The sequence below is a fragment of the Phaenicophaeus curvirostris genome, chromosome 6, assembly GCF_032191515.1.
Source record: "Phaenicophaeus curvirostris isolate KB17595 chromosome 6, BPBGC_Pcur_1.0, whole genome shotgun sequence".
NCBI classification, from domain to species: Eukaryota; Metazoa; Chordata; class Aves; order Cuculiformes; family Cuculidae; genus Phaenicophaeus; species Phaenicophaeus curvirostris.
Window position 1 is genome coordinate 1,757,701 of NC_091397.1, and position 24,365 is coordinate 1,782,065.

General features: G+C 44.6%; 1 protein-coding gene across 5 annotated transcripts in view; it reads left to right on the top strand.

The window, feature by feature from the left end:
• ALS2CL (ALS2 C-terminal like) overlaps positions 1–24,365 on the top strand; it is a 57,595-nt gene that overhangs the window by 1,340 nt on the left and 31,890 nt on the right. The window contains exons 1-3 of one of the 5 annotated variants that reach the window (XM_069859152.1): positions 7,621–7,773; positions 21,444–21,552; positions 22,393–22,597. In XM_069859152.1, the coding sequence (XP_069715253.1) occupies positions 21,447–21,552; positions 22,393–22,597 (311 nt within the window). In that variant the 5' untranslated portion in view covers positions 7,621–7,773; positions 21,444–21,446. Of the gene's footprint in view, positions 1–7,620; positions 7,774–20,866; positions 21,041–21,443; positions 21,553–22,392; positions 22,598–24,365 lie in introns of those variants that run through there. The other 4 variants (XM_069859149.1, XM_069859150.1, XM_069859147.1 and 1 more) reach the window with 4 other exon arrangements.

Genomic DNA, 24,365 nt, shown 5'->3' on the forward strand with positions numbered 1-24,365 from the left:
CTCTAGTATTGCAGCTGAGGTTGTGCCACCCTGGTCCGGGCTTCAGAAGAGCCCTGGTAAAATCTACCATCCTCCTGCAGTCAAACACTGTAGACCTCTGTGCTATTCCCCAGGTGGTCTCTGCTGCAGCCCAAAAGACTTGTGCAATTAAGTACTTAATTATCCTACTGGTACCAATTCTCTTATCTCGGACAAGTTCATGTTGCTTTCAGAGCCAGAAGGGTTATAATCATTCTACTACAACAAAAGAGCAATAAGATTCTTCTTTTATTATTACACAGCTTTCTGGAAACTTAATCCATCCAATTGATCTCTGAAAGGATCATGGTTTCAGATAACCTGCATAGAGGAAGAAGCTGTTCTGAGCTGAAATGACAGCTTGGTGCTAACATAAAATGTGGATTTCTTTTCATCTGTTTTCTGGCTTCCTGCATATATAGCAGCTCCCATGGAACTGGGACTGACTGCTAGAGGCAGTTTTCCCCTTTAGCAAGACCTTGGGTTAAACAAGCTACCACAGAGCAATAAATCATTTGGAACTGGGAGTTCGTGTTTCATTCTTGTAACTAAGTGGGCATCATGGGGTTTATTTGAAAAAGGCTTCCTTGTTTCTGTGTTTGTTGTTACAGAAAAGTAATCCTCAAGCAGGGTCTCTGTGGGTCTCTTGGACTGGTTAGCTGTCACAGGTAGCTGCTCTAAGGACTGGTGTTTCTATCTGTTCTGCTCTGTGGAGGCAGAATTAGAATTGCTTTACTGAACAGTAAGCACATTAGTCATATAATGCCGTGTGGTGTCTCAAGTGAGCTTGTGCTTTCAGATATGATGTGGGGTTTGATGTGGTTGCAGAGGTGCTTGGTATCTTCCCAAAGCATCCGTAAAGCATCTGGTCTTCCCAAAGTTCTGAGAGAAATGTGGCAGCCTGACCTTTGGACGGCAGCTATGGCTGGGTGGAAGGACAAGGTGACTGATTCCTCTGTCCTCAGGGTAGAGGCAAGAACCACAGGTTACATGGAGAGGAGCACACCTTGAAATGGTGACCATCCCCACCATGACCATATAGTTCCCCTACCTTGGCAGCCTAATCTTCTTTACTGTGTGGGACAGGAGGAGGATGGGACCAGTTGGTGCACCTCATGATGCACAGTTTCAGCACCACCTCCAGTTGCAACTGGAGTTTGTCCAACGGGCTAAGGAACTGGTACAGCTTGACTAACAGGCACAAGGAGATACGCTGCTCTTGGGTACTGTTTGGTCCTTGGATCAGGACCAATGTTTTGTCCCTTATGCTGATGGCCAGTGTGCTAATGTTAAGTTTCACCCCTTTCCAATTCGTTCTTTCTCTAAAGAGAACCAGGTGCTAGCTACCTGGTGAAGGCCATCAGCCATCAGCTACTCTCTGTCCAGGGTCTCATCAATACCTTTTGAATGACATTGCACTTCTATCAATTAAAGAAGTTACAGCAAGTCCATGATAGTGGTGGACCTTTGGTAATGCTGGTGCTAAGAACTGGGTCAGATGTTGAGCCGGCACTACGTGGACATGTAATTAGAGACAGTACAAGGACCAACTGTTGTCTTAAGCAGAGGAGAGCTCAGGTAGGGTGGACTTGCTGAAGGTCATGTAAACATCTAGGGAAATATATTTAGGTCATCTGTCTGCTCAGCTGAGGCTGAAATGTCTAGACTGTGCACACTTCCAGGGATTAACCCTAGACTGTTGAAGCTGAGAGGCTGCGTGCTCTCAGCAGTGTGACATTTAGTTTGCATCTGAGCTCTCTGTCTGGCAGAAACTGAGACTGGATTTTGTAGGAAGAGTCAGTCTCCTAACTTTGCACAGGGCTTTCCTATGGAAAATGAGTGAGGTAAGAAAAGATGCTGAGTATGTATGGATATATTTTCTGTGCTTTCTCTCCTTACGCTTGTTCTGTGCATGTCCTGCTCCTTGCCAGTCTTGTGTTGCAACCTATCCCTGGTCTTGTCTGATTGTCATCCCTGTCTCTCATGGACAGGAATACATGTGCAGACACACTACTATTTGAAGCATGTGTTATCAGGATTATTCTGTGCATCCTGACATAAGTCTGGAGAATTTCAGTACTGGATGGTTGCTTATATGTAGAAAATATCCCTGTCCCTATTGCTGATCCCAGTTTCTTGTTCCTTTTTTTTTTTCTAGTCAATCCTGTCTTGCATGCTTCTCCTACCTTGTAGGGAAAAGGCTTGTGTTGCCTCAGTGAAAAGAACCAGGACAAATTTGACTATCAAGAAGATTGTGAAACTCCTTTTGCATGAGATATGAATAATTGCACACTTAGCTCCTATTTTAATGTATAGTTTCCCAACGGCGCACACAAATGCCATGCTTCTGGGCTTGCAAAGCATGTGAGTTGAAGTGTATATGCTTAGGTTGAACATCCAACTCTCCATTAGAATCCCCTGACTGAGTGAATTTGAGGAGTCTGGCTTGTTGCTCCTGTCTGGGGTGGGTGCTGTGTTAGATCCTTAGTTGGCTGAGGGGAGACCTCATTGCTCTCTCCAACTCCCTGAGAGGAGGTTGTGGAGAGGAGGGAGCTGGGCTCTTCTCCCAAGGGACAGGGGACAGGATGAGAGGGAATGGCCTCAAGCTCCACCAGGGGAGGTTTAGACTGGACATTAGGAAAAAAAATTTCACAGAAAGGGTCATTGGGCCCTGGAACAGGCTGCCGAGGGAGGTGGTTGAGTCACCTTCCCTGGAGGCGTTTAAGGGACGGGTGGACGAGGTGCTGAGGGACATGGTTTAGTGGTTGATAGGAATGGTTGGACTCGATGATCCGGTGGGTCTCTTCCAACCTGGTTATTCTATGATTCTATGATTCTAAAGCATAACAGATCCAATGAGTTCCTAGTTCCATGACTGCCCTGCTTCTTCTCAAAGCTTCAGACGGTCCTGAGGCAGGTCTGCAGCAAGGCAGGAGAAATATTAGGTTGGGGCTAGCCGGGATTATGGGGCTTGTGCCATCCTAAATTTGCATTGCCGCCTTCATCTTCTAACTCAGCCTTCTTTTGCTTGGCACAGTTGTGCATTAGAAACTGTTGGGATGCATCAAAAGAGGTGTGACCGGCAGGGCAAGGGAGATGATTCTGCCCCTCTACTCTGCTATAGTCAGACCTCACCCAAGTCCTGTGTTCAGCTCTGGAGTCCTCAGCACAGGAAGGACCTGGACCTGTTAGAACTAGTCTAAAGGAGGCCACAAAGATGGTCAGATGGCTGGAGCACCTCTTACAGAAGGACAGAGTGAGAGAGTGGGGCTTGTTCAGCCTAAAGAGAAGGCTCTGGGGAGATCTTAGAGCAGCCTCCTAGTACTTGAGGGGGCTACAGGAAATCTGGGGAGGGGCTCTTTATCAGGAGGTGCAGGGATAGGACAAGAGGGAACAGCTTTAAGTGGAAAGAGGGGAGACTTAGATTAGATATTAGGCAGAAAGCTGCCCCATCCCTGGAGGTGCTGAAGGCCAGGTTGGATGGGGTTTTGCGCAACCTGATGCAGTGGGAGGTGTCCCTGTCCATGGCAGGGGATTGGAACAGGATGGTCTTTAAAGTCCCTCCCAACCCAGACCATTCTATGATATCTTGAGTGCTAAATGAAGTTGCTTGGGTTTTTTAACTAGCTTTTTGGAAATAAAACAAAGCTTTATGATATTGGGATGTATGTTAGGAGAAACTATTTTCTGTGGAGAAGAACAGTAAATAGTTTGTTTTTCTCACATCTTCAAAAGATCTCTGCCCAGGGATAAGCAGGAGCTGAGGTTTCATTGAGTGATGCCATGGGAATTAGTTGCTGCGGGCTCTTTGCTGCTGCTCTGAGGTGTGCTCCAGCCAACCTGTATCAGAGCTGGTATTGTAAAGGGTATTCTTGTAACTGAGTGAATTGTAAGGCAGTTGTTTCCAGAACTGTTGCTTGTAGCATGGGGTGGTATTGCCCCAGTGATAGCAAGATGTGCTGGCCGACAGATTTGACTCTGCATCATTGACCCCAGAACTCAAGAATTTGCCCAGGATGTGATTTCAGCAGAGGAACTTGGACTATAAATAGGCTTTGTTAAAATAAAACCAAAACTCCTTGATGTAAAAAGCAACTCATTTCAGGAAAGCTGTATTTAGAGGAGACTGAGGGTGGTGAGGCACTGGAAGAGGTCACCCAGAGGAGTTGTGGATGTCTCATCATTGGAAGTGCTCAAGGTCAGGTTGGGTGGGGCTTTGGGCAGCCTGATCCAGCAAAAGACGTTCCTGCTCATGGCAGGGATATTGAACTTAAATGATATCTAAACATCCTTTCCGACCCAAACCATTCTATGATTCTATGAAAGGAGAGAACCCCTTGAGTGGATGTTTCTAGTGAGGGATGTTTAAAGCCTTTATAGCTTTAAAGCATACTCCTCAGAGTGACACATGCAAGTATAGGAAGCAACGATTTAAAACTGAGGGCAAGCAAAACATAAAGCTTGAACCACCTGATATTGTTTCCTGTAGACAAATGCTGGTAGCACCTCCTAAGCTCCCAGTTAGAAATGATATCACAGGCTCTGTGTTTAAGATCTGAGGCTGCAGACAGCCAGCAACAATTACATTAGTAATGGTCTGGTTAGATAATGGGAGATCTGGAGCTGACAGGGAAGGTTTCTAATGACTTTCATGGAAACTGCTGTGTTTATTTAATAAAAACTGTTAGTGGAAGTGGTTTAGATCTGACAAAACTCCAAGGATAGACCCTATTTTTTCAAAAAGAAAAGCTCTATCTGCCAATATGTCCCTGATTTATTATATTGTTTGTGGATTTTTAATAATTGAAAGTCTCTTGAGTCTACTTTCTTTTTTTTTTTTTACTTCAAGTTTTGAAACAAGCAAGTTCCCAATATTAAAAGAGGACTTTGTCTTCAGGTTCATTAGGACTAAAACTTATCTATCTGCAAGATATATTTTTGGGTATGTGTTCTTCCTTATTTTTCCCCCCAAATCAAAGCAGGATGGGAAAGCAGTTGCAGTATTACATTTAAAATATTTAGAAGCATGTCCTGAAAGGAGTTTGTATTGAGGTGAGTGTTGGTCTCTTCTTCCAAGTAACAAGGTATAGGATGAGAGCAAATAGCCTCAAGTTGCACCAAGGGAGGTTTAGATAGGATATTAGAAAGATTCCTTTACTGAAAGAGTGGTGAAGCATTGGAACACACTGCCCAGGAAAGTGGTGGAATCTCCTTCACCGGAGGTGTTCAAAAAATGTGTAGACATGGCACATGGGGACATGGTTTAGTAGGCACAGTGGTACTGGGCTGATGGTTGGACTGGATGATCTTAGAGTATTTTTCCAACCTTAATGATTTTATGATAGATTAGATGATGGTGGGAAATATCCAGGTCTGGAAGCTGGAGGTCTTACCTCTGAGGATGGCATGTAGAGGGCAGGAATGTGAGGCTGCTCAGAGGAAGATAAAGAAAAATCTTGGCTGTCTGGCCCACTGTTGGAGGCATCCTAAGGAACAAAGCTTATTAGGGCTGGGGAGAACTGCGAGAAGAAGAAAAGCAGCAAATGAGTAGGAAACTACAGAGAACTGGGTTGCACAGATGGTGACTTGCCTTGCCTACATCCAGGAAGGAAGTCTGAGAGCTGAAATGCAGAGATGCACACATCAACACTTGAGTCTTCTGTTGCTGCTCATTGGGGTTAAGGCTGAGAAGCAGCCTGGAGGCCTCAGATCGAACGTGACATTTAGGCAGATTCTGAGCATTTCAGGAAAACTAGCTGAATGACTAGAATTCTGCAGAGGAAACACAAATAAAAGTAAAAAAGATGTCCCAAACAGAACGGTTACGCCCCTCTGTGTCATCACAGTTTCATCACAACTTTACCAGACTGGGGTTAATAACAGGGGAAACCACGAATCCAAAGCATTCACAAGTTTCTTGATCAAAACTGTAAAAAAACAAGCCAAAAAGCTTGTTATGAGGACCGGACCCAAATACACTCAGTGGGTTGAACCAGAATACCTTAGGTATAAGGTAGGCTCTCCAAAGTCCACCTGCCCCCCTGTGGAGCAGAGCTCTTGGGCCTTCTGGGCAATGACATGGGGCAACTGGAGATCCCTAGATGTTTGTGCTCAATAGAGAAATGCCCAGCACTAGGATCTCTGAAGTCCTCTCCCCTTTCTGGAGGGTAGGCACTGTCATAAGCTCTGCCAAGGAGCAATCTCCATCCATATAGGGTGTGGAGGCTGGAAAGTTCTCCTGGGCTCAAGCACCTGTGCAAAGACTTTCAAAGGACTTGAGGAGCCTGTTTGCCATCTAGTCCCTTGTGGACCAGCACTTCATCAGAATGTGGAAAATCTGATTTCATTACAAATTTTGGACTGGAAGAAAAAGGTCTGGTTTTGTGCCTAAGTCTTGATTACCAGCTCTTTGAATTTGCAGCTTGCAGAGCAGGTAGGAGGCCAGCAGTGAGCTCATCGCTCACTCATCTTTTCCATTCCCTGGGTGCATCATTCCATGGTATTGTTCCCCCTTGTGTATGCTGCTCTGTCTGCTTTTGTGGTGGAAACCATTGTGTTGAGGCAGAAAGTGAGTTATGGGCACATCTTGCTCTGAAAAGACCCCAGGAGTCCAGGAAAGTGGGAAGAACCTCACTGGACAAAAGGTGACTGAGGCACCTCTTGCGTTCTGTTGCACCCTGAGCGTCCTCACTACTGACTTGTCCTGATCCTTCCAGCCAAAGTAAGTTACACCAGTTTGTAAAAGTCCTTGAAATCATAGAGCTGGGGAGGAGATGAGCTGCTGAGTTGTAACATGTCAGAGTGCCTGGGAGAGAATGGGGCTTTGTTAACGTGCTCTGAAGCAGAAGGGGTTGGCACGAGGCTTTTGTTGGGAAGCGTATCTACTTTTTCTGGTGTGGAGAATGAGTGTATAGTGGTGGCTGTGATATTTTTTTTGGTATCACCTGCTTCTTTGACGAAATTATTATGGGGATTTGTTGTAACTATGGATCAACCTGGAAAATGCGTTTGCGCTTTAGGAGGTAGGGTGGTGGCTGAGCTCCAATAGGTGGTCTTAGGAGGACTCTGGGGCCTCCTGATAGATGGACTTTGTGGTTTGGGGTGTTTTTTAGAAGGAGGGGAAATAGTTACTGCTGGTTGAGGTGTAGCAGAGGACAGACTTTGCATGCATCACATGCAGGCTGTCACATGCTCTCAGCAGCAGGCTCTGAATAGGAGGAAACGTCCCGTTTCCCAGAGTTTCCGTCAGTGAGCTACAACAAGGGCAGAAGTCACAGGAGGGGAGAGACTGGCAGAACAAGAAGAAAAAGCACAGGACTTTCATTTGGCAAACTGCTGTGGGAATGCACTGTAGGTGAAAAGGAATTGGAGCTGAGAAATGCTGCTGCACAAAGTAAAACACATCCTGCCCTTTTCCCTTTCGTTTTCCTGTACTCTACGTTTCCTCAACACGTGAGCTGGAAGCACGTAGATCACATTTTTTGTTATTTGCCTTTTCAAAATGACAAGCCATCATTTTAGAAACCCTATTTGCACAGGTTTCGTAACTGTCTCTCCAAGCCCTCTGGGTGCCTCATCTAATGAACAGGCCCAGATCTGTGCTTCAGCAAACGAGGTGGCTGGACGTGGGAGGGAGATGTGGGAGGAGAGAGCGGCAGCTTTGGAAACACCGAGTATTTCAGGACTCGGAAGCTCTGAAGAGCTACTGCCGTAGCATTTACTACGGGGAGGTTTTAATTGGCTGCCTTATGCAAGGTACGTTGCTCTATGGGCTGGTTATTTTTGGGTTTCGTGACCAGCGTTCGCTGGTGATGTTTTCCCATTAATCCTGAGGCTTGGTTTTATGTTTTGCCACGCAGGAGGGGTGTAAGATCAGCCTTAGCTAGCAGGCTGAAGGGTTTGTTGGAGGTAATATGCTATGAGTAATTGTCCTGAGGCAGAGTAAAGTTTTTGGGAGTGTTTTCTACAGTGAGGAATTTTACCCGTGCAAGTGACCAAAGGTGTGGAGTGTGTTTTCCTGGAGTGTAAAATGCACTTGCTTGCACCTCTGTGCTTCATTGAGACAATGAATTGCCCTTTTTTAAAGAAGGTATTTTGTCTCAAAGGTATTTAATTCCCAGCAGGGTTGAGGCATTAAATCCTCTGCTTGCTCTCCCCTTGTGTTTTCTATTAAGGGGTCATAAAATCATAGAATGGGTTGCGTTGGAAGTGACCCTAAAGATCATCCATTTCCTACTCCCCTACCATGAGCAGGGACACCTCCCACTAGACCAGGATGCTCAAGGCTCCATCCAACCTGGCCTTGAAGACCTCCAGGGAGGGGGCATCCAAAACTTCCCTGGGCAACCTGTTCTAGGGTCTCACCACCCTCGTTGTGAAGACTGGCTTCCTAATGTCTAGTCTAAATCTAACCCCCTCCAATTTAAACCCTTTTCCCCTTGTGCACATGTTGGAGAAGCATATGCATGCGTGGTCCCTCTCCCTGAGGAAGGATCCTGTATTTTTGGGGCTTGGTCCAGTTAGGAGGGAGGGATTTTCCAAGCAGACAGCCTCACCCGACAATACAAGCTTGATGAAGTAAGGCTGGAGACAAATCATTCATGCTGGGGTTGCACAGCTTGCCTGGCAGACGAAAGAAACCAATACCCAACTAATTAGTCAGGGTGAGAGAGGCTGATAAGCTCACCTGGGTTTCTGCAAGGGAGAGAAGCGATCAAAAACTTGCAGGTGTCTTAGGTGTTAAGTGAAGAGTCTGGGTCAAAGACCAAATTATAAGGGAACAGTAACACACTTGAGACTTTTACAAAACAGCTGCGTGTTTAGAGCCAGAATAGGAGGAGCTGTAGTTCACAGGCAGGACTGTTTTTAAACTTTAGCTTAGTTTAATTTGGACTTGAACCAAAATTGTGCCTCCTTTGTCTGTGGAAATTGCCTATGGCCTGGAAGCTTCCTTGACCTTGCAGCTGCTCCCTGAACTTGGTAGTTTCATTACTGCTTCTGCAATGACTTCAATGAGCTGCAAGACAAGATTTTTGAGGATCTGCATGGAAACCAGGCAGAATTTGTAATACTGTGGAATCACAGAATGGTTTAGGTTGGAAGGGACCATGAACATCATCTAGTCCAATCCCCTGGCAGTGAGTAGGGACATCTTTAACTCAATCAGGTTGCTCAGAGATCTATCCAGCCTGAATGTTTCCCCCCTCTTTGGGAAACTTGTTCCAGTGTTTCACCACCCTCAGGGTAAAAAAATTCCTCCTAATATCTACCCTAAAACTCTCCTCTTTTGATTTAAAAACCTGAATTATCCTTCAAGGCTTTGCCTTAAATTTAATATTGAATTTTGGAGGCAAACTATATCAGCAAGTTTAAGAGGGATAAGACAAGTTCAGGGACAACCACCCCATGAACAGGTACTAGGAACAGAGTTGTACTTTTTGAGATCCTTGATGCAACAGTTGGTTGTTGGGGGAGTACAAGAGGAATGAACCTCAGAGAGTGGCCAAGCTTATGTTTCTTCTCTAAATAACAACTCTTGTTCTTACTGCCAGACTAGCTGGACCACTGGCTTGACCTGGTTGGGTATTGTTTACATTCCTGTTCAATTGGAAAGGGCTCATGCAAAGTAGTTTGGGCTCAACAAACAGGAATTTTCTTGTGAAACAGTTTTGTCAGAGCTTTGACCAGCTCTTCAGGTCATCAAAAGACCTGGGTTTTGGCATTCAAAGCACCTCAGTGAAATGTGGCGTCTTGGAATGATGATCAGAGGCTAGGAAGCACTGGCGACTCTTTGTAGGTCTGTCCTGCCTTCAATGGCTTGTAATTTGTGGTCCAAGAACACCTGAAGCTTCCTACTGCACTCAGTCTTTGGTAAAGACCTTGGGCACTAGGGGAGGGAGGCAGAAAAACTTGGCAGTTCTTCATTCGGTGTTGCTGTTAATGTTTCTGGACACAAGTGAGTTAAAGCTACCGAAACAGAAAGTGGAGAAAGGCTGAGTGGAAAGATTAAACTAATCCAAGCAAGTCTTCTTTCCTCCATTCCTGTTCTTTTGTTCTTTGTTCTTTTTTTTTTACTTCAGCCCTGCCCTATTTCTGGCAGGTATCGGGGATGATACAGAATCATAGAATCACCACCAGGTTGGAAAAGACCCATCGGATCATCAAGTCCAACCATACCTATAAATCACTAAACCATGTCCCTCAGCACCTCATCCACCCTGTCCCTTAAACCCCTCCAGGGAAGGTGACTCAACAATCCATCCTAAAAGCCAGAAACACCTCCCCAGCATGAAGATTATTTTCTCTTTTTGCCAATCTCCCCGCAGAGGGAAGGAAAAACTGCTCTGAATGTGTGGAAAAAGAAGCCGCTGATATAAATATCAGACTTGAAATCTTTCATTTTCATCTAAGAAAGTTCGGGGGAGGGATGCCGATTTCTGGATCTCATACGCCCAATCAAATCTAATATTTTTAAATAGAAACTGTAAACTAAGCAACTTGAAATGTCAAAATGTTTGTTTTGTGGCCTTAATATATTGATTCTTACATCCTCCGACTGACAAAGAACACAATCCCGTTGGCAGACTGGGAAAGTACATTTCTGATTACTTTAAATGTCAATATGGTCAAAATGCTTCATCTGATACCGTGTCAAGAAAAGACACGATTTTCCTTTCTGTGCATCAGAAACGGATTGTACAGAGGGAGGGGAACACCAGCTTGTGAGACCACAGAGCTGAAGGAAAACACGAAACCCTAACAGGAGAGCTCTGAATTTTGCTGACATTTGTTCGCTGCCCATCAGCCTTGAGCAGATCAGGCAGAGCTTGGAGCAGAAATCATAGAATCATAGAATCACAGAACAACCTTGAAGTGCTTAGGGCTTGCACGGGTCACTGGTAGGGCAGATCTGGGAGGATTTTGAGGTGGCATTTTGTATTGTCATGTTGTTAGCATTTGGACATTGCCTCCAGTATAAGCAAACTTCCGTGAGGTGGGAAGAGAGGCAAGTAGTGGTGTCAAAAGGCAAAACAGCTAGAGGACAGATTCAGAGCCTCACTTGTGAGCTTTTGGTGGAGCCAACCATCTCAAATGTTGCATCTTGAAGTTGCACGAACTCATCAGGGGATACAAAGTGAGACAACTTCACTCTAAATCCAGCTCTTTTTATGTTTTTCTTGACACTAATCATATAGTAACTAAAAAACTTATGTCCAATCAAAATTATTAGTGTATACCTATAAACCAGTCAGATAACAGATCACGCGCTGATCGTACACCTTTTTACTGTTAAATTAACGTAATAGTTCAGTACTTTCCTACTGCTATCAACAGGCAAGGCAAAAGCTAGTGGTTATGTATTTTGAAATACTTATCTAAGCAATGTTACAACGCTCTATGCACTTTGTTGTGTGAACTGAATTCTTGCTTTCTCATCCCATCGTTTTGTTCCATCAAGCATAACAGTGTCCTACTCCCAAGGCTGTTCTCGCTCCATTAACATATTTGAGCTTGCTCTGGAAACTCCCATACTCAAAAGTGGCTGTTGCCACAGTTTTTTGATGATTTTTCTCTCTTTTAGCATAAAGGAAGGGTCCTACTCTAGTCCTACTCAAGTTCTGGAGATCCTGAGTGGAGAGGATGGTTCAGGGGGATAGCATTACTGCGCATTGAGCTCCATCTCATCTGTGAAACAGTTCTACCAGCCCTCCTATTGTCCCAAGTGACAACCCTCTGATATTGTATGTGCCACTGAGTTGGTTTCCAGGCTGTAATTCAAGTACTCAAGATCTGTTGCAAAACTGCTTTGATGTAGATGATTACACGTATTCTGAACCCCCGATGCGTAGCGCTCATTTTTCTTGCTTTTTACGGCATGCTGAAGTCCCATTTATTTTGGAAAAGCAGAGTAGGCATTTTTGGAGCATGAAGCTGAGGGAGTATGAGGCTAAGTATTACTCCAAGTTATTTTGTGATGCATATGAGTTGCTGGGCCAAAATATTTATGCTTCTGCACGCGTAAGCTGCTTGCAAGTGATAACAATAATGATAATGGGAGCTAAAAGGCCATGGGAGATCAAACCACTAATTAAACATCCTCTTGCTTGTGGCCCTTATCATACTTGCCTTGCTATTTGCAAAGGCTGAATGATATTCTTAATTGTGGTGAGAGTGATCTCTAGCCTGAGTTGTCAACAAGTAAAGAGTCTTATTTGAGCTGTTGAATTCTGAAGCTATTGGAGGGAGACCAGGTATGGCCAAAGGTCCACTTATCTCACTTTTGTTGGATTAAATAAAACTTCTCTTGTGCCTCTTTGTTGCTTACAAACGGAGTCTGGGGTGGGTAGTTCAGCCTTCAGACACCAAGAAAGGGCAGATGGATTTAGTCCTTATGAAGTCAACTAGATGTTTGTTTGGTTTTTTATTGGGCTCAGGAGGGAACTTCCTAAGAAGGGTACATGAGCTTCAGTTTGGGTTTGGGGAAGAAGGAAGAAAAGCTGGGTCAGATAAGATTTGTGCAAAGCTTTTGCAGAAAAAAAAAAGAGAAACATACTCACATAGCTCCCTGTTTTTCCTGGGTTTTTTTGTTGTGAAGATGGAAGATGACAGAAGTCATGGGGGGTCGGGAGATGAAGAAGAAAAAAACAGAGGTTTTCCTTGGGCTGAAAAATAAATTATACAGCCTCAGTGCTCTCTGAAGAGACTACTGTATGCTTGTTTGCCCCTTTTTAAGCTCCTGCCCACACACTGCTATCCTAAATTGTCCAAGATTTTAACATGGGTGATGTTTTGACAACCTTGCACTGTCTCTTCTTTCAATGCTTGAGGTGCTGCCATGCAGGTGAGCAAAAAGCAATTGTATTACTGCTGAATTGATGGGCTACCTCACCTTTTACAATGCAAAAGAACATGCCTGGAGAAGAACAGCTCAAAAACTGGAAAGGGTTGTAGTAATACTTCTTCCATGTGTGCTCCTTGCCTTCTCAGGAACCTTGTGGAGTCAACGCCTTTGTTTTTATTAGCTTTTAATTGATTTTTCCTCCACCAGTTGCTTTTGAACACAGGTATAGTATTCTTATAGCAACAAGAGGATCATGTGGCTGCGAGTTGTGGCTTAATTAGATGTAATGAGGTTGGATGTCCTGCTGCTTGTCCTGAGCTGGCCCCATCACTTGAGGGTAGAAGCAGTTGTATGCATTGCCCCAGACGTTTGCTGTGTGGTCTTATCTGTGGACTAACAGAAAGACAGAGGGTCTTGTGCTCAGGGTAGACGTTTTGATGGGTTTGTTCATTTTCTCATAGGTTTAAACTGTATGTACCCACCTACTTATATTCCTGTCCTGCTCAGCATTATCCCCTGGTAATGAAAATGTTGAACCAGACTCCCTAGCTGGTTCACATGGCTGCATTGACACACTCCCTGGGTCCCATGCTAAAGCCAAATCCAAGTTACTGCTGCTTCTGTTGTCCTTCTCCTCCTTTTTATGCTGCTAAAGGCGGTCTTGGAGTCTGGGGTTTTATTGTCTTTCTGCCCTGTTTATTCCCAATTCCCTCCTTGCTTGTTCATTGTGTGTTTCTGGCTGTTTATGAGGTGGCTCCAGTAAATTGAACACTAATTCATCCTGAGCCATGATGATCTAAGGCTTGACAAGAGCAGAGTCTGAATGAAAGAATTTGCTCCAGTGCGTTAGTGTTGGTTAAACAAAGCCTGGAATTGTTTTTCCACATGACAGAATGGTCTTTGTGCCAGTTTGAATGCAGACTCAGCTGGAGCACAACATGTGAAAGGGGGGGTTGTCATTTGGGAACACAATTAAGATGCATGGGGATGCTTTGCCCCTAGAGAAAAGCAACAAAGGCTGGGACAGAAAGAGGAACAAGTTCTCTGCATTGGCCACCAGAGTTTGTCCCCATGGCATAAGTAGCTCCTGAGTTTATGGACTCTGAGCTGATCGAATGAGAGGATCCCACCCCGCTTGTGCCATGTTTCTGATGGTACGTTTAATTATGCTGGGGAATGGATTCAGGTTAAAAACTAATCTGGCTAAGAGGGCTAAGGTCTCCGTGGTCCAAGCTCAAACACATCTTTCTTCTCCCCTTTCTTGCCCTTAAACCCAACCCTTAATCCATTTTCTACCACCCTCCTACACCCACCCCACCCCAAATCCCTATTCTTGGTCATATTAATCATGATTATAGGGACATTGAGCTCACCAAGGGGAGGAAACACCTACTCAGGGCTTCTCATTTAAGGTCCTAAGATTTGTCTATCGCACTGTACACTGTGATGTGATGTAAGGTGCTGGCCTATGTAACAATAAACATTTGATAAGTTTATCTGTAAATTGCTGAGGGGAAAACTCACTCCTGGCAGATTTTGTGCAGAGCTGTATATTATTCCACCCCATAATGTGCATCCTTTAGAGCTGTGCATTGCTTGTGGAAAGACATAGCGCTCACACAAAAGGCAAGTGAATGGTTAACAGCAGGGGAGGATTTCTGAGTCCTCCTAGGCATCTAGAAGACAGTCTGGCAAGAAAAGAGTATTAGATTTCAAATGCTTTTGGTTTCATCTTCCTGCAAAGTGAAGTGGAGGGGCATTCTCCAGTCCCAGTGTAAGTACCCATGCTCTATATTGCATTCTGAGACAGTTTTTGATGCTTTAGTTAGAAGAAACACCATTACCAGCATGAAAGAAAGTAGCCTAGAGAGTGAAAAGCAATTATCTGAGGAAGAGTTTCAGGTTTACCCTGACAGAGAAGCGTCTTTAGGAGCACTTCACTTCGATTTGGAATGCTTTTATTTACTTCTGACCTAAAGCTTGAATTAAAGCAGCTTTAACCTTGCCTCTGCAGAGATGTTGACCTTACTTGAGATAGGAGCTGTAGTAGGAAGACTACTCTTCAGCTGCAGGTCAGCAATAATTTAGCTGCCTCTCAAAGAGCAGGGAAGGGAAAACTTGGTCTATTTGAGGGCTATATGTGACAGTAGTGGATTGGACTCACTTCCAAGGCCAGTAGTAGGGAGATCATAGAATCATTTGATTGGAAAAGACCCTTGAGATCATCAAGTCCAACCCTACCTGTCCACTACTAAACCATATCCCTAAGCACCTTGTCTACCAGTCTTTTAAATCCCTCCAGGGATGGTGACTCGACCACTTCCATGGGCAGCCTCTGCCAGTACCTGAGAACAATTTCAAGTGAAGAAATTTTTCCTGATGTCTAATCTGAACTGGTGCAACTGGAGGGCATTTCTTCTTGTCTACTGCTCATCACTCGGGAGAAGAAACCAACATGCACCTTTCTACAACCTCCTTTCAGGCAGTTGTAGATAGTGATAAGGTCTCCTCTCAGCCTCCTTTTCTCCAGGCTAAACAGACCCATTTCCCTTGGCCGTCTCTCATAACCCATGTTCTCCAGCTCCTTGCCTTTCTCTGGACACGCTCCAGAGCCTCAACACCCTCCTTGAAGTGAAGGGCTCAAAACTGAACCCAGGATTCAAGGCGCAGCCTCACCAGTGCTGAGTACAGAGGAGGAATGACTTCCCTGGCCCTGCTGACCTCGCTGTTTCTGATTCAAGCCAGGATGCTGTTGGCCACCTGGGCCACTGCTGGCTCATGTTCAGTCGTTTTCAACCAACACCCCTAGATCCTTCTCCTCCAGGCAGCTTTTCAGCCAATCTCCCTCAAACCTGGAGCACTGCACGGGGTTGTTTTGTCCTAAGTGCATGACCCAGCACTTGGCTTTGTTGAACCCCATCCTCTTTGTTGCAGCCCATTGATTCATTACGATCATGAATGCAAGGATGGTTGAGATGGATGGATTGCAAAGGCACAATGCTCTTTAGGATGGCTGTGGAAGGGAAGGGCTACAGAAGGGCTACAGGGTCATGGCATTTACCTTCCAAGAGGTTTAGTATTAAAATGCCCTGAGCAATCCTTAAATCCATCATAGTTTGTGACAGGATTCTTCCATGTGAGAAGTGGTTTTGTCGACTGATAGTCCTAACTTCAGTGTAGAGGGGGATTCACAAGAGGAAGAGGGAAAATGAGTAGTCCTTCTGTGAATGTCCAGTTTGTTCCTGAATGTACAGGAGCTGATAAGATTGTCTAACTAGATATGTGTTTCCATCAGAGCCTTTGTGCCACATCTGAAATCTATGGGGCTTTCCAGACATTTTCCTGGTGGAACAGCTGCCTCAGAGCTACAGACTCCAAAGTAGAAAGGGCTTCTATGCAAAACAGACAATGAGGCTTAGCATTTCACCAAAATGCCTCTTTGCTTGGTTTCCTACCTGTTTCACCCATCCTCATCACAATTTCCTGGAAATGGGTATAACAACCTGTTGTGGCTCCTGAAGACGTGCATTTCCTTGCTGAAATGTGCATTTAGCAGCTTTGGACAGACCCTGTTGAGGATAAATGTTCCTCCAGATGACCCAAGCTGCTCCCATCCACTGGATGCTCAGCAACTGCTTAGGTTGGTGTTATCTCCTGCATCAGCCTTTTTCTGTCCCTATTGCCTTGGCAGACAGTCCAAGAACGTGATGAGCCACAGAGATCCGGTGACTCCTACAGAAGTTGTTTCTTAAGGTCATTTTCCTGTTTCTGTGTGAACACGTGTTCCTTCTCTAATTACAGACCTGCACATTATAGCTTTCTTGTACTTTCATTTAGGGAGAATAAACAGTTGCGTTCTCTCAGGGAGATCTTGTTCCTCGTGAGAGCCTGAAGCAGGCTAATGACTTGCCAATGGAAGTCTCTACACTCAAAAGTTTGTAGACTTTCTGATTTTGCATGTAAAATGAGGTGCTCTCATGGTATGTGCAGCTAGTAGACACTTTGGAGGTGCATCTTCTTCAATTCTGGCCATCAGAATGCATCAGTGCACCATCTTCAAAAATCTTGACTTCCTAGCATTAGATCCATCCATGTAGAGCAAACTTAACTTGCAAATGGGTTTCAGAGTGGCTCTGCTCAAGCTTGCCTTGCCCAGAATTATGAAACCACTGAGTCGCATGAAAGCTGTGTTCAAGCCAGAGGAAGACATCATGTGACAGTCCTAGCTTTCTGCTTGGTGCTCCCATCACCCAGTGGCACTGCAGTTTGCACACAATTTTTCACACACGTGAATGCACGATGTGACATCCATGTGCCCTTGGATGATCCTGATTGTTTCCTTTGTTCTCTGTGGTTGAGCCAGTGTTTGTTTGGTTCACTAAGTGATGAGCTTCAAGTCTTCTTTGCCTGACTGGGCTGGAATAATTGTGTAAATGCTGTTCTCACAGAACTGATGGGGAAAGCCTGGAAGTGGTGGCTGAAACTCACTTTATTGGGTGATGTGATGTGGCAACATAGGTCTTTTTGTGGTGCCGGAAGGGCTGTTTTGAAAGTTGACTGGTGCTGCTTGCCAAATGATCCTTGAGTGTCGTGTTCAGGCTGGAAGTAGCCCAAAAAGCCTCCCAAGAAGGATGAGAATGATTGCTAAAATAAAAACACCACCAAATCCAAACCAAAACACCATATTAACTCCGTATCAGATGAAAATGGAAAAGACTATCCAAATGCTTCTGGGTTTTACAGAGTTGGCTTGAATCATAGAATCATAGAATCACCAGGCTGGAAGAGACCCACTGGATCATCGAGTCCAACCATTCCTATCAAACACTAACCCATGCCCCTCAGCACCTCGTCCACCTGTGCCTTAAACCCCTCCAGGGAAGGTGACTCAACCCCCTCCCTGGGCAGCCTCTGCCACTGCCCAATGACCCTTGGATGTCTCTACAGTATTGCTCATTGAGAGCTTTCTCAACCCACGTACTGCACCATGGGAATACTTTAAGGTCATCCCCATAGTGTCTGAGCTCAGGTCTCCATGGGTAATAGACCCGCAATGAATCAGGCGTGAGCAGAAGGCACAGTATGGGACCAGCTGATAGCTGGAAGGGGCGATGCTGCATCCACGTCAGTAGGTCCACCTCAGACATAGGTAGTTCTTCCAGGTAACCATTGCAGAAGTAACCAAATAACACTTAGGCTGGGGCAGTGATGTTCCTGTGGCGTTATGTATGTGTTCTTTGGCCCCAAGGAGGTTCCTCATCCTCCTACCTCTGCTTTATCTGCTTTATCCTCATCCTCCTACTTCTGCTTTATCATGATCCTGTGGAGTAAAGCTGCTGGTATCTGCACCCTTGGTTTGAGTCATTTGGTTTACATGAAGCCACCTTTACATGATGGATGGTTGGCTTCTGGTTGTTTTGATAAGAGAAGATAGTTTGGCATCTATCACCCATTCTTTTTGTTTTGCAAGAGATTTTCTTGCAGAATTAAAGAAGGACCAGGTGGAGGACAAGTCCCTCTCACAGAGCAATCTGAAATGATGAAGATGTCTTTCTTTCCTCTTCAAAAAATAGACAAAACAGGCTTAAAAATATAAAGAAAGCTTACTAGATTGTTGCTTAGTGAGCCTAATAAGATCCCACTCACTGCATGCTGTTCTGTTGAAGCATTTGAAAATGAAATGTGGTCACATATCCAGCTTGATTTCACTCACTGATTAAGCAAGCTACATAGAAAGAAATTTCTAACAAGCTTGAGTGCTCTCTAGGACCTGTGAGAAGCAACTTTGTCTTTGTGTCTGCAAGACAGAGGATAAGTAGTGGCAGAATAAAGCTTTTAGATCTGTCCTGTCCTGTTGGTGCTGTGGGGTGAGAGCTGCCTGGCTGCTGTTTTGTTTTGCTTTTATTCCTGGCTCGGTTGCCTTCCCTGGGAGGGGCCAGGAGGAGATTAGGTGCCAGCTTTTTGACCTGTTTGCACACATAAGGCTTTCCTCTGGGACGAATTGCTAGTGTTCCTGCAAAAAATAGCTTTCTGGTTATGCAGACCTTGATGTATGAAAACTTGCAAACTAATGAGATTATGGAACTTTTTAATGCTTTCCATTTTTCAGACAAATGAAATTTAAGAGGGAGTGGTTACTAAGGAGAAAACATTGTCATCTATCTGTGCATTCAGTTGCATCTGGATCCGAACAGCTGCTTAAAACCAGACCAGCTAACCACTCAAACTGCAAAGCAATCCTTTTTCTACAACACCATTTCAGCACAAGCTCCAGGATGACTAGGAAAGAGAGCTCCACAGCAGAGTTTTGTGACTTTAGGGAGTTCAAACTCTTATTTAGCAAGGAATCCACCCATACATGAAGCTTAAAGGCGAGACGTTCCCAGCTAATGTAATCACCCCACCCAGATGACTTTTTTACAGTCCCTGCTGAGGTGCTCAAGGTATTTCTTCCCAAAAAGTATGAAGTAGGGTGAGGCTTCTATGTCTAACTTCCCAACATCTCAAAATAAGGAGAATGAAACTTGCCCATTGCTTGTAGTAATCAGGGTAGAGGTTCTAGATGTCTTAGAGTATGCCACTAGCAGAGAGCCTGGGTTCAGTTCCTCCTAAGGACACTGTAAAGACTTAATTCGTAACTAGAATAATGGAATGGTTGAAGTTAGAAGCGACCATGAACATCATCTATTCCAAACCCTGGAGAGTGAGCAGGGACGTTCTCAACTGGATCAGGTTGCCCAGAGCCCCATCCAACTTGACCTTGAACGTTTCCAGGGATGGAGCATCCACGACTTCTCTGGGCAACCCAATAACAAGTCTAAGCCTCTCCTCTTTTAGTTCAAACCCGTTACCCCTTGTCCTATTGCTACAGGTCCTACTAAAAAGTTTTTCCACATCTTTCTTATAAGCCCCCTTTAAATAGTGAAAGACCACAATAAGACCTCCTCAGTCTTCTCTTCTCCAGGCTGAACAACCCCAACTCTCTCAGCCCCTCTTCACAGAGAAGGTGTTCCAGGCCTTTCATCATTTTTATGGCTCTCAAATAAATACGGTCTAGCTTCATAGCCAAGTCGTTACGGCATAACTTATACATAGCTAATTTCTCCTTATTCCCCAAAACAGCATGACTAAATGCAAGCCTCCCATTTCAAATGGTCCCTGGGCCATGCCTTGGAATGCTCTAGGCGAGGAACTAGTTTGCACACATCAAAACTGTGCCAAGGTCTCTGCCACCGATTTAGCAAGGTAAATCTTTGCAGCATAATCCCATATCCTTGTTTGCTGACTATTTGGAATGTAGCCTTCAAATATGCACTGCAGCCAGGCTAAAGACAAACATGGACTCAGTCCCTTGCGTTTGCTGGCTTCCTTCACAAAGTTAAAAGAATCTCAGGTTTGTATTTTTAGTATAAATTAGTAATATTCGTAATATAAATTGTTGTTTAGCCTGGAGGAGGCTGAGGGGAGACCTCATTGCTCTCTACAATTACCTTAAAGGAAGTCATGGAGAGGAGGGAGCTGGCCTCTTCTCCCAAGTGACAGGGAACAGGACAAGAGGGAATGGCCTCAAGCTCCACCAGGGTAGGTTTAGGCTGGACATTAGGAAAAAATTCTTCACAGAAAGGGTCATTGGGCACTGGCAGAGGCTGCCCAGGGAGGGGGTTGAGTCACCTTCCCTGGAGGGGTTTAAGGCATGGGTGGATGAGGGGCTGAGGTGCATGGGTTAGTGATTGATGGTAATGGTTGGACTCGGTGATCCTGTGGGTCTTTTCCAACCTGGTGATTCTATGATTCTACAATAAATAGTATCTTCACCTGGCTTTTTTTTCCAGAGCAGATTCTTATGACATGCTCTTAGCTGGCTGTTCACTTCCTCTGATACGTTTCTTTTGGGAGGTAGGGCTGGGAAGGAGGAAGTGACTGGAGTTTACTCATATCAGTTTGATGACTTTTTTTTTTTCTCAAGTGCTGCCCACTTCCACCTTAGGCAAGCTTTCCTTGTTGACGCAGCAGTTGTGACATATAACCAGCTGTTCAGTGTCCAACTCGGGAAGGAGTAACACCAGGTCTCTGTTCTTCTGGAGGGTTGGGTGTTTGAACATGGCTGGCGCAGCTCTCCAGCTCCGTACAATTGCTTTTAAAGCCAGAAGATGTAGACTGAGACACCCCAGCAGAAAACTGGTGAGAGATATTGGAAGAAATACTCTGCTTCATCCTTTCCTGCTTTGTACTTCTTTTGGGAGAACGAACCTGGCACTAAACAGGATTGACACGTAACAAGAAGTTTAGGGTCTTTACAGTGATGTGGAAGAGATATTGTGGTCTGCTTGAGAAGATCTTCAGTTTTGGGCATCAGGAAAATTGGCTGTAGCCTCGGTGGTGTTCTGTGACACCAGATCCTGTTAAGCCCTCTGGTTTTTATTTCCTCTTCTAATGTTTTCAAGTGTTTTTTTGGGGGACAGCAATTACACCTGAGCGTGCTATCAAAAGCAGGAAAGGCTGAGTGATTGCAATGAGCATTGAAGCCTTGGTAGGTGGATACGCTTGCAAGGGAGTTTATATGTGCCTTTTGTATTGTATTCAGGACATGTGCACAGCTGAAGCAACTGCATCTCTGCTTCAAGTGGAGGAAACCTTCTTGACATGCCTGGAACGGATAGATATCCTCATCCTCAAGCCTCTACTCCAGGCAGGTAGGTCTGAGAAGGCTACTTTTTTGTTTGTAGCTCTAGCCTTGAGTCACTGGCACATCTATGAAGGGATTTGTAATTGAAACTCCATGGCTGAAGACTTGCTGGAGGCTGATTTGCTGGACTAAGTGGCATGTAGAAATGGTTCATTTAAGATAATGAGCTCTTAAGGATTCCTGTGCCCTTTTCTTTAAGCCTAGGACTGTGGTTCCTGTTGCTTTTAGAATTTAATCCAGATTCTAACCAGTGTCAGCCTGTACGCCTGCTCCAAGGCTTGTTTCCAGCACAATACATGGATATCCAAAATGCATCTCGCACATACAACCCCTAAACTGTGCCCATTCTACCTTCCTACTCTCAGTTCATGGTCATGCCCATCTTTAAAAGTAAAACTTGTGGATGCAGGTTCTGGGCTGGCATTAAATCAGAGCAGTTCCACTGAAATAACAGAAACACATAAATATTTACGAGCCTGTCTGGCCAAAAGTGGTGCAACTGGATTAAGCCTGTAGGGTAGCTCCTTCTCATGCCACCAGCTTTTTGTTCTAGCCTCCAAGGAGACCAGGAACAGTCCTTTGGGCCAAAGGAAGGGAATTTTCCTCCAGTGCTTGTATCTAAGCTGGGGCTGAGCCTCCCAGGCTGTCCTGACCACATGCCCTACAAGAATGTGAGGGATAAAGCCCATGCAAATACTCACAGGGACACAACCTTCCATAATCATCATCCTATTCCTCCCTGGTATTGTTTTCCTCTAAGAATATTTGTACTTTACTGAGTATTAGAGACAATGTTTTCCACAAGATTCCTTGGAGTCAAGACTTTCTGATAGCCTTTTCCTCCCAGCTTTCCTCAAAGAACATCGTGACCAGAAGGGGAAAGAGAACTTTAGGCTCTTCCTGCTCCTAAACGATCGATTTCAAGCTCTCTGGAACCTCACAGAAGAAAATTACCGGACACTGAAACAAAAATGCAGCACCTCTGAGTCATTCTGCATCCAAGACATTTATACTATCTGGAAAAAAGACCTGTATCTAAGCCTCTACATCCAGTAAGTACAGAGCATTTTGGAGTAGTGTAAGGGACTAAACTTATCTATTAACTTCCAGGTCAGCGCAATCAATGTGTCTGTTTTATTTGTTCAGTACTGTCAATGGTGTTTAGTCGTTGGGTCAGTGAAGATTTAATAATTCAGTGCCCAGGATAAATGGTACACAATACAGTATCCATGCAGACAGCATAATAAACTTCTTTGTAGCTGTGAGTAGGCTTCTCTTGAAATTATAGGGTTTTTAATACACCTTAAAAATGGGAAGGAGAATTTGTGCCTGGGGAGTTTATGAGAGCAAAGCTTGGGCTGTCATCAGGAACAGAAACGTGTGAACAAGCAGGTTTAAAGGACTCATAGAGATGAGGAGAGGAAGATGTCACCAGATACAGCTCATATTATGTGTTTCTGCCACGTTTTTATGCTTTTGGCACTGGAGTCCTCAGCACAGGAAGGACATGGATCTGTTAGAGAGAGTCCAGAGGAGGCCACAAAGGTGCTTAGAGGGCTGGAGCACCTCCCATATGAGGACAGGCTGAGAGAGCTGGGGTTGTTCATCCTAGAGAAGGGATGGCTCCACAGAGACATTATAGCAGCCTTCCTGTACTGAAAGGGGCTGCAGAAAAGCTGGGGGGGGTGCTTTTTAATGGGGAGTGTAGTAACAGGGTGAGGGAGAAATGGTTTTAAGCTGATAGAGGGGAGATTTTGATTAGATCTTAGGAAGAAACCTTTTCCTGTGAAAAAAGGATTGCTCAGGGAAGGTATGGCTGTCCCATCCCTGGAGGTGTTCAAGACTGGGTTGGATGGGGCTTTGAGCAACCTGATCCAGTGGGAGGTGTCCCTGCCCACAACAGGGTGTTGGAACTGGGTGATCTGTAAGGTCCTTTCCAATCCAAACCATTCTATGATTCTATGATATGATAGCAAGTGTTGGATGTAGTGTCATGAGAAAAACATATTGCCCTATTGCTGTTTCTATAATTAATATCTGCTCCCTATCTGTCTGCAACACAAAATAAAATGTTTGGCATATTCAGTGTAGCAGGTATGACCTGTGTGTTGCTGTCCTAGTGTGAAAAATGGTTTATGGACATCTGAGCTGACATAAAGATCAGGCAGGTTTCAATTCTTTGTTCACCATATTGACCATAAACCTGGATAAGCCTTTGCCAGGTGGGCTTGTACCTTCTGTGCTGTTTGGCACCCACACAGGAACAGGTCACACTGGCTCCTGGACATTGCTCTTCGTCTAGTATTAGTTTTGGTGTGTTTTATGCCTGTGGAGGGAGGAGAAAAGAAGGACAGACTTCTTTTTTTTACTTCGACAGTATCGTTTTAGAAAGCAATGCTCAACAAAATTTGCCTTTACGTGAATGGAGGTTGGAGTGATGCATGCTATTAATTTAGGAACCGATTCAGAGAATTAAAATTGGTTTGCCTTAAAAAGATGGAAACTTGTGCTGAGGTTTCAGATAACACAAAGGAGAAGTTTATCTTAAGATCTCATTTCCTTCATTTTGCAAGTAAAGCCTATTTGTGTTGGGTGTTATGCAGGAAAAAAAAAAAAGGAGCTGGTTCCTACCCACCTCTGCTGACTCACTCTGTGCAGTCCTGATCCTACAACGTCTCATGCTTGTTGCAGTGATACAGGAGGAAGCAAAGCCTCTGTTCAGGGGCTTAAAAATCACCAGTGAACACATGTCCCTGAAAAGTGTACTAAATGATAATTAGTCTGGACATGATCCATGACTTCTGAAAACACTACTGGAAG